Source organism: Phaethon lepturus, unplaced genomic scaffold, assembly GCF_000687285.1.
Source record: "Phaethon lepturus isolate BGI_N335 unplaced genomic scaffold, ASM68728v1 scaffold7669, whole genome shotgun sequence".
Classification (NCBI taxonomy): domain Eukaryota; kingdom Metazoa; phylum Chordata; class Aves; order Phaethontiformes; family Phaethontidae; genus Phaethon; species Phaethon lepturus.
Window position 1 is genome coordinate 56,749 of NW_010562692.1, and position 10,246 is coordinate 66,994.

Consider the following 10,246-nt stretch of genomic DNA (forward strand, 5'->3'; position numbering starts at 1 on the left):
AACAGCTCCTTACAGTGCCATATACAAACCAGTCTCAGAAGTAACATTACATGAAGATTTCCCTGCCCATTCTCTCCAGCAGAAGCCTTATAAACACGTGCCCCAGAACACACTGCCTTAGGTAATAAGCTTACAGCAGACTTCCATAGCAGCAGCTGGTGGTCCCACTTCCATTTAACTTGTTTATATGCGGCTTAGCAGACAGGACTAGGTTGCTTAGCATCAGCCACCTCAAAGCTATCTTGCTTTCCCTATGAGGAAAAGCAAGGGTGTGGTGCTCTCCACCTTCCCTATGAATTCCAGAGTTACATATTAGAAGCCCTATCTATGTAACAGCCTACTTTAAAACCAACCTGTAATGAATGAAAGGTTAGAAAAAGGAAAAAACCTGATGAAACTTAGATATTTGCACCTCAAATCCAGTCTCAACACACCTGCTGTAGTTTGTCATCTTAACTCATTCCAATGTCACACATTTAATGATTTAACTCCAGAGAGCTCTACGTACTTCAGAAAACACATGGCGTGTGCTACAGGCTGTAATTTCTTACATTTGACTTGAAAAATGTAATCCATCTCCCAAATGCACTTCCACTGTAACTTCTTGTTTGAATCTCCTACAGATTATTTACAAATAAGTAGCCTTTCATCAACCAGTAATATTATTTACAAGGGGGAGCTACTCGCTCTCTCAAAACAGCATTACACAACCTAATCTAAATAAAGAAAAATTTAAATTCCTCTGCTACACATGGCACTGGTGTTACTCCTAGTTACTCCTGGTTAATGCTTGGTGGCTGTAGAGGTGACTGGACACTATTTAAGCACTGTTTTCTCAGCACACATTTACAGATTTATGGCAGAGCACATGACAATGAGCATAGCCTGAAAACACAAAAACTCTTGACTGGACCACCGACTACATACTTCAAGTCAAAACAAACATCAGCTTTTATCATCTATCATGATTTAAATTGAAATGGCTTTTCTTTACTGCCAAGCTTGAAAAGGTCATGCTGACATGCATACCTATCATCTAACCAGGTCCCGTCACCCACTTCTTCCCCCCACCCCCAAAAATTCAGGTTTCGGAAGAGAGTCAGAAAGAGGCAATGTGCTTACCCCCCGATAATGGTTAGATCATCTTTAATTCTAGCACCTGAAGTTATACAAGGGTTTGCTTAATAATCAAGTTTCAAAGAACTGTTGGACACATTCAGTAAGGTGACAACTGTGCAATACCACTCAGTATTTCAATATCAGGGAACATACTCTTGAATTGTTTAAACACAATCCACAGAACTCAAAATTAAACAACCATCCACAGTTTAACTAAACAATCAGTTAAAAGTCTTACAGTTTAATAATTCACATAATGGTCAGTCTTTAGTAAGGGATACTGAAATTCATTAAAACACAACACTAGATTTTGCTCTATGGGTGTGTTGGGCAGGCACGTAATTGGCCATTCTTGGGTATAACCAGAAGAGTAAGGAGAAGTTTACCACAGTTTGGCAAATCCAACATTTTGTCAGTTAAAAGTGAACTGTGAGAATTAAATACTCATCTTTACATATACACAAGTTATGCTGTGAAAGCATATTTGCTTACAAACATATAAAAATACTTGTTAACTAGTTTGATAAGAAAATAATGTATAAAAGTATATAGCAAAAACATTTAATCATCTCTGACAATGGAAAGATCAAATTCATTTTTATATCACAGGAAACAAAAACAGCTACAATTTCAGTTTTCCTTAATCCCTTACCCAGAAATACAAAGGAAGACACAATTTGTTTCCAAACAAATGATGTGAAATTTCAATAAGCTGAAATGCCTCAATCCAGAATGAGCTCAGGTATTTGGCCATATCCTAATAGTAGTAGTAATCATCCTGTAGCTGTTCCGGATTCATAAAATAAATACAGTAGACTGATTTGGCCACTGAAATATAACTGCAGCATAAATGAGAGATTAAAATTTTTGCTGACAATGAAATTCAGTGTAGGTTTCTTAAGGCTAGCTGAATACTCAAGTCTAATTTAACTGAGGGCAAAAAAAGCCAATCCACCCCTTTTTTAAAAAGTATTCTCTATACTTCAATATAGGTCTTTGTAATACCTAATGAAATGTCAGAAGTAAAAATAAATTAATTCACAATAGACAACTTATGCATGACTTCAACACCTTGTCCTACATGGTTTTGTTTCATCTCCTTTGCGAATAAAACTCCACAAGGTGCAAGCTCTTAAGGGAGAGAAGTAAGGAACTGTGGTATTAAAGAAGCAGCCTTAGTGTTTTGTTTTGAAGTCTGCCCCAGGATGACTGGGTCTTCTTCAAGAACTATTCTGCCAGCTTCTTGGACTAAGGCTATTCTGGTGACCACTTTTAGGACATGTACATATAAGGCTAGACCAATACCAGAAGTGATGTAAAATGATGGAAAGAAAAAATAATCTGGCAGTTGATAGCTTGGTTCTTGGGATTTTCAGAAAATAACACAATGGCAGCCTTTCTTGTCTTTTTCTTTCCGTGTTGGCTCTGGTGAAGGAGGGCACTCTTGTTCTTGAAATTTCCTGGAAATAGATATTCCATATTAAATTCACAGAATCATTTTCAGTTAAATAAAAGTAAATACCATATTTAAAGTTACTGTTTTTACACTTTTATAGACCATGAACTTACTTTCGACACTCAAACTACTCATTAAATGAGTGACAGTTTTTTTGAGTTTGCCTTTTTGTTTTTTCAAGAAACACCATTTTTTACAGGACAATCTCAGATTTAGTTTATCAGGTTTACTTATTGGGTGATCAACATAATCTGAGAGATTAAGGTGAAGAGATTATTTTTCAAATACATGTTTACATGAATGTAAACATTCTTCCTAATACACAGGAACATTTTATAATGGAGAGCATCAGTCAAAGTTTACAGGTAACAGCAGGCAGAATTTTCTCAGCAATTTCCTGCTACATTTCAATACATTTGCTGTATCTATCCATTAACATAGGGACATCAATTATCTGCTCTCAAGTTCTCATACCTTATAACTCTGACAAGTTCATGAAAAGCTTGGTCTACATTCAATCTGATTTTTGCTGAGGCTTCCATGTATGTTACTTTAAGTTGCCGTGCTAGCTGCTGACCTTCCTCTTGTGTCACCTGTAACAGACATCAATCATTAAGTTCAAGGCTCCTGCAGGCACATTCATATGCGTAGACACTGCATATACACGTTAGGGATCTATTTCCCGTCAAACAGCAATGCTTATTTGGCCACAGAATTGTTTCCACGCTGTCCACATACTACAACTGGGAAGCAAATCCATGTAATACATCTTAATCAGATTACTACTTTGAAAACAAGAACTTGTTTAGCTCCTGAATCTTTACAAAGTCATTAAAAAAAAAATCTATTTATGACACAGCAAAATATTAATACAACCCATTTTAAACATGTCTTAAATTACAAGAGATCTAAAAATCCATGAAGCTTTCAGGCTATCCAGAGATATTAAAGAAACCCTGTCTACCTCTTGACTCCTTGGGACAAAAGAGGAAAGGGAGATGAAGAGGAAATAACAAGCGTCATAAAGAGTTGGTATAAAATTTGAAGTGATGAAGCAGAAGGCAGGAAGCTAGTGAACCATTATAGGAGCGAGGAATAAGTCGGGCACAGGGCAAAACCAAAGGAGATCACTGCATATTTTTGGATGAAGTAGAAAGCAATGAGGTCAGAAAACAGAAGGCCACCCTGAGCAGTGCAAGGCTTCAACAGGAAGGTCACCCACAGGGCTGGGGAGGAAAGGGCAGCTTTCAGTGATAAAAGGACGTACAACAGATCTCGCCAAGCCAATGGCTAGTGGAAGAAATGTCAAAGACTACAGTGCTTTCACAGAAAAATGTTAAACCAGCACAGAGGACTGATATAATGACAACAGGAGAAAAAAAAAAGTTTATTATTAATTTAGTTTTGAAAAGGCACTCAGATATTCACTTAGATTAAGAAGCTACACAGAAACGGAAATAGAAAAGCATCATTGGCAGCATTCACCACACTGCAAGGTATAGAAGTACTTTTTAGCTTGCAAAATACTTTCCCAACATCTACATGCACAGTTTGAGAGCCTTCATGCATGGCATCTCAACATGTTTGATTCCTCTGTCCTTAGCCCCCCCCACTGGTAGTACATTCATCTATTACTGTTGAATTGAGGGCTGCTCCCACTAAACCCTCATGAAGCTCTACAAGGAGCCCCCAGCACCTTGTGCCATTAGCTGGAGTAACTCAGGATGCATCTGCTGATCTCAAATGCTCATGGAAACTCTACATTTATTTCAGTGTTATTACCATCAGCTGAAGCCAAAAAATACCCTCAAAACCAACCCAACCCCAAGATCAACTACTGGAGATGCATTCTTAACTGCAGAGCACAAAGCGAGAATGACTGGCATCCTTCAATCCTCCCGTGCTGTCTGAAAACTGGATGATATTCGAGATTTTTGCTCCAGTAGCTAAAACAAATCCACTTCCACCTTCCTCTCTAGTCCCAGGTGTTGATATATCCTTATTCCAAGGCTTACAACAGCTGCACTTTGAGAAACATTTGTAGCTGTTTTCTGGCACATGAATGACATTGCAGAATCCCCCGAAGTTTTCATCAGGGCTTCAAAAACCTTCTATGCATCTCTGCCTCACTCACTGGACAAAAGTAAGTTGAAGTATGGATACAGCAGTTTTTGCAAAACTAATCCCCTTTGCTTTGCTTTTCTTCATCCTGCATAGTCCACTGTAGCCCTAGAAAGTGAGAGGCTAAAGTCTAATAAAGATGAGTAATTGGGAAGGAACGAACAGTCCTCAGGAGAAACTGAAACTAGTCTTTAAACATACGTGGTTACCACTTCATTATTGTATCTAAAGCACATTAGAGGTGCAAGTCAAACTAGCACTGTAATACAGCCAAGCTACACTCCCACAGCAGTCTGCATTTAAGATATTATTGGTGCAACATTAAAGTCCTTATTGTATTTACTAGAATATCTACTGCTTAATATCAGAATAATCTTTTTGTCAATCTTCCAAGTATCTTGTCAAGTAGCTCAAGGTCAATTTTAGTGACATCAAACAACAAACTTAGTTTAAAACCAGTATTTTGTTTTGGGCACACTACAGAAGCATTTGCAGTGCCCAAGCTGTAAATTCGAAGCCAGAACATACCGGTTCCATTTTCAAAGCTGAGGGAAACATAGTAAGTACAAACATAGAAATACTTGAAAACAAAAAATTAATTAATTTGCATCTTTTTATTCTCCCTTCTCAAGTACAACCACCCTGTGTCATGACAGGCTTTCCAGTAAGTCTGATAGCAGAACTTATAAAACACCACCAGCAAAATAAAAACTAAATCCTTTTTCTTCAAAGAACACTTATTTTATTTTGACGAAGTAGAGAGAACCACAGATTTTCTGGTACTAACTGTGTGCGTACGTGTGTGTGTGGGGGTTTTGCAGTGAAAAAAATCTCTTAGCTTTGGCAAGTTTAAGGCTGAATATGAATGGGAATCATGATGCTTACCCTTGTAGGATATGTTACTGTTTGTTGTTGGATATCATTCATTCACGCTGTTCAGACATTAGGTAAAAGTTTCTCAAATTAAACACTACTATAGAAGATGTAAGTGAGCAAGGCAAACACGGAAAAGCTTATTCTCCAACTTTCTAAGTTATCAGTCTTCTTACTGAAACAGTTTCCATTTGAGTATCTGTGCAAGAATCCTGTGAACATATCCGACACGGCCCTCTCTCTTCACTGTTGTAGCTGAGAACTGTCAGAAATATATTAATTTCTGAAGTTTCTATTCTTGCCTCCACCTAAAGCAACTATACAAGGCTGCCTAACCTAACACTGCATCTATATTTTGCCTGGACACAATGCAAAACTAAGGGCCACACTGTACTCGGGTCAGCAGGTCACAGTTAAGCGTTTCCTCAAGCTTGAAAGGAATCCATTTCTACCTCCTTGTCCTCACCCCACAGTGCTCCCCGCACAGAAACATTGCCCATTCCTGCCGAGAGCCGCATCACTCCTGAAGAGCGCATCTCTCATCCTGATGTTCTGCCTCACCAGCCCACCCACAAGTGCTGCTTGTTCATGCTTACAGTGGGCTGCCATAACGCTTTCCTGTAGGGGTATTTCACTACCCACTAATTCTATTTTGTCCGCATTCTCATGTAAAGGTCGCTTTGGTACACACAAACTGTGGTTATGAAGCACTGCCACACATTCAAACACACTGACTTGCTGTACCGAAGTACTGCATCAGATGCCTGATTGCTAGTTATCTGTAAAGCTCAAAATCAGGCAAGCCGTGGGAAGACCTGAAGGTACGATCCATTTCTGAGAAAAAGAGGCATCACTGTATATGGCCATAAAATCTACAACCTCAAGAAATTTCTGTCCCACTTGCATACAAGTTCACAATAGTTATGAGAAAGGCCAAAGCAAAACGTTCATGAATTCAGGTAGGCTACCACCCAAGTCCCTGCACCCACCCACCCCCTGGAATAAGCCACCTCAGGCCAAGCTACCTGTGAAGCAGCGAGTCTGCAAATCCAACATATTAACTGCTTGCTCGCCAGCACCTAGGCTGATGCTGATCGAGGTCAAAGCACAAGGCTGCTTGCCTGGGATCAGCAGCTTTGCTCATTATCCATCCATGCATAAACTGACGTCACATGGACCTCTCTTTGCTTTAAAGGTATCTAGCAGCACAGATGATCTTAGCACTAGGTCATTGTATTAGTTCAGTCATGATGCAAAAAACAAAAACTAGCGTTTGATGAAACCCAAGCACTTTCCTGCCGCAACTTGGATTTTCCTTGAAATCCTGCCATCTGGGGAATGATCAGACTTGACCCAATTTAAGCTAGCAGTTATCTACAAAAAGTCATACATATCCTGCACTGACAAGTTTACTCCTCCGTCAGTAGTGGTTATTACTAAAATGTCTGGGGCTCTACTGAATTGTCTTATTGCAGAAATATTTAGCGTTGTCTGAGTTGTACAAAACTAACCTTTTTAAAAGAGAAAAACTGCTACACAGCATTTCCTTTAAGGAAAGAACAATGAGAGGTGATGCTTAAATTTTGGTTTCAGTCACCAATCTATGACGGATTGGGGAATCTGGAAGCACTGGTAACTTTATTCCTTATCATACAATCAAGGACTAAATATTAATGCTTGCTCATTCTCTACTAACTCATTTTTCTTTGTCAACCTAACCTGTGGATATTGAGGACTTTGCCTCCCATACCACAAAGGAGACAAAATTACAAGGCTGCTTAACTCCACTTATCTATACAGTTATAATCATAGCAAATAGTTATTTCAAACTTCCTCTTTCACCTTTCTTCTTCCGAACACACCTGTGAGTTGACCTATAGTATGTTACAGCCACCACTACTTTAGACTACACCTTTGGTACACCCTAACACTTCATCAAGATCATACTATAATCTGTGCACTTCTGCTGTACAATCCAGTTCATCTATTTCCTGAGAAAAAGTTGTCACCATACAAGGATTATTAGTTACGCATCATTTGCTTCCAAATTTATGGTACCACAGTGATAGTACTCAGTACTGCGTTCAACTACAAAACACAGTTACTTGCATAAATGTGTGGTCAGACCCTCGAGACATCCAAACCTTTTGTACACTTTTAACTGTTTTGGGCACCAGAAAGATTTGTGTGTTAATTCTATTGAGTATTGTTTGCTGATCAACACACACACTAAATTACTTTTAACTCAGTTTTACACTCTCAGAGGTAGCATACATTCTCTATTATTTCACTGGTTTGCCTCCTGTCTTTCAGAAAAAGAAGGCAGATGCTTAGTTCAAATAGTTTTACTCTAAAGACTCATACCCAGCTTCCTGAATTTCTAAAAGTGCTACTTAAATTCTGAAGCTAAAAATATACATTTGTGATTAAACAAGTTAAAGAGAGTAAGACGACTTCTTGTAGAACTGCCAGATAAGTAAAAGGACTGCAGCGTGACACTCTAGCCTGGCTGACCAGGCTTTCAGTGTAACCAAAGCGAGGCTTGGCACACCAGCAGACTGAAAATGCAGGGAACTAGCACTTCTCACATGTTTGCCCACAAGTTACAGCCTGGGGACATCCCACATTTCCCACTCACCCCAGCACTCCTAACCTAACCAAGGTGAGGGACTACTCTCGCCTTTGCCCCCAGATGTCCCATCGCAGCTGCCTGTGCAGCAAACCTGTAGCCAGAGCAGGATGACGTTGCTTGTCAGGACGAAGTTTCTCCATACTTCGGGAGTCCTGGTGGCAGGACTAGTTTTCAGCCAGATCAGCAAGCTGGTCCAACTCACTGACTGGATGCCTGCATCAAGAGTTCACATGATGGAGCAGAAACCACCCCACCGACAACACAGCAGAGACTGTCTGCGTTTAACATGCAGCTGATAACATCTAACTGCTTGCTGCTGCCAAAAGGCGAGGTCTCACTTTCTTCCCCCCACCCCAACTCCTCCCTGCTCTGCCCTGAGCCGCAGTCCCACCCCTCCCATGGTTCCAGCGCTGGCACTCAAATCTTTCTGCAAGCTGATTTGACTCACACAGGTCCCAGAAAGCCATTCCAGCTCATCTGTTTTCCTCCCCGTCTACAGAGATGATTCAACTCACAAAGTGCTTCAAGTGAGAGCTCGGGCCAGCAACGGACAGAGTGGGAACGTGAAGTCAAGAGGGAGGGCAGCCTCTCCCTTCTGGAGACTGATGATGTCAGCTCAGCATCCCCAAACCACTCCTTCAGACTGACTTAAGGCCAACTGAAACATACCATGTGATGAGGAAAGGCCAGGGAAGAGTTAAGAACACGTAAGTAGCTGCTTCAGCAAACCTGGAAGTGCTTTTTCAGCTACAGCTGTTTAAGCCCCAGCTTACGATGGAAGTCACAAATCCACCAATTTGCATGTAAACTGGGAGAAGGGTAGCACCAAAAGTTATGTTCATCAGCACCTAATCAATTAAGGCAATTAATATAGCCATAATAAGCCAAAAGAGCTTTTGTGGACATAGCTTTTTTTGTGTTCAGATATAAGCAGCAAAACTGTAAAGTTAGGCGTTTGAAAATGGCTGCTTTGAGCTTGAATGCGTGGCAGCCCATCATCATCTGAAAAAGCAGCTAGGAATCGGGCACGGAGGGATGAGCAGGAGAACAGGCGACAGGCACCTCTCTCTTCCTTTAAGGGAGAAACAGATGCAGTGTACTGACATTAGGAGGGCAGAGGAGAGAGAACAAAGTTCCTAACTTTCTAGAAATGGATCTACAGGATTACCAACGACATTTGCAGGTATCCTCCGAGAGCTGGGCCTGACAGCGATGGTGTTACTTCCCCTCCCAAAGCATTTGGATGTCTGTCCTTCAGCAATTACAGTTTGTAGAACAGTTCAGTTTCACCGACATGGTTTCCATGCCGACATTTGCACATGAGATAAAGCACTTTAAGTTCCAGGACCTGCAAGGTTAAATTTGGGAATTTTGATGGGGGCACATGGTAACTGAAGAGTGAAAGTTTCACTCTGTCTCGGGGACAGGCCGATAGCTCTGTGCACATGTGAGTACATGAAGTTACTGTTGATGAGTTTAAGCCGCTTCTGTGAAAACATCTTCTAACACATCTTCCAGCATAGGTTTTAATTTTGTCACAGTCCTTCTACATAGGTTCTAAGGTAAAGGGGCTGCGACAATCAAGGGAGCATACTCAACAGGAACTTTTTCTTTAGTGAGGACTTTATGTGGTGTTCAAGAAAAACCTCATTCAACAATAACATACTAATCCACCAAACTCCTTAATGTTATTTGTTTTGAGCATAATTTTTTCTTGTTCCAGGCACTGTTTTTTGACAGATAAAAGATCTTATTTAGCAAAGAACAAAACCTAGGTAAGCATTTGTGGACAGAAACTAAGTCACATCCTGGTACACAAATGTGCGAATATCTTACTGTTTAAAGCTGTGTTTTCCTTGTGAAACTCTTAAAATAATTACAGCATTTTTAGTAATATTTAGTTTACTCTCAGATTAAAAAAAAAAAAATCAATCATGTGTTTGCTACCAAGCTTTAAGAGTCATCTTACGATCTCAGGAGAAAATACCAAATTTCTGAAATAAGTTGCTGAAGAATACAAGTTTGATGCTTGCTCCTTTCCTGCT

General features: G+C 40.1%; 1 protein-coding gene across 1 annotated transcript in view; it reads right to left on the bottom strand.

Moving 5' to 3' along the window:
* Positions 1-1,131: 1,131 nt before the first annotated feature.
* RRAS2 (related RAS viral (r-ras) oncogene homolog 2) overlaps positions 1,132-10,246 on the bottom strand; it is a 13,263-nt gene continuing 4,148 nt past the window's right edge. The window contains exons 4-5 of the mRNA XM_010294352.1: positions 3,050-3,168; positions 1,132-2,579 (exon numbers count right to left, since the gene is read on the bottom strand). Coding sequence (XP_010292654.1) covers positions 2,492-2,579; positions 3,050-3,168 — 207 coding nt within the window. The 3' untranslated portion in view covers positions 1,132-2,491. The remainder of the gene's footprint in view (positions 2,580-3,049; positions 3,169-10,246) is intronic.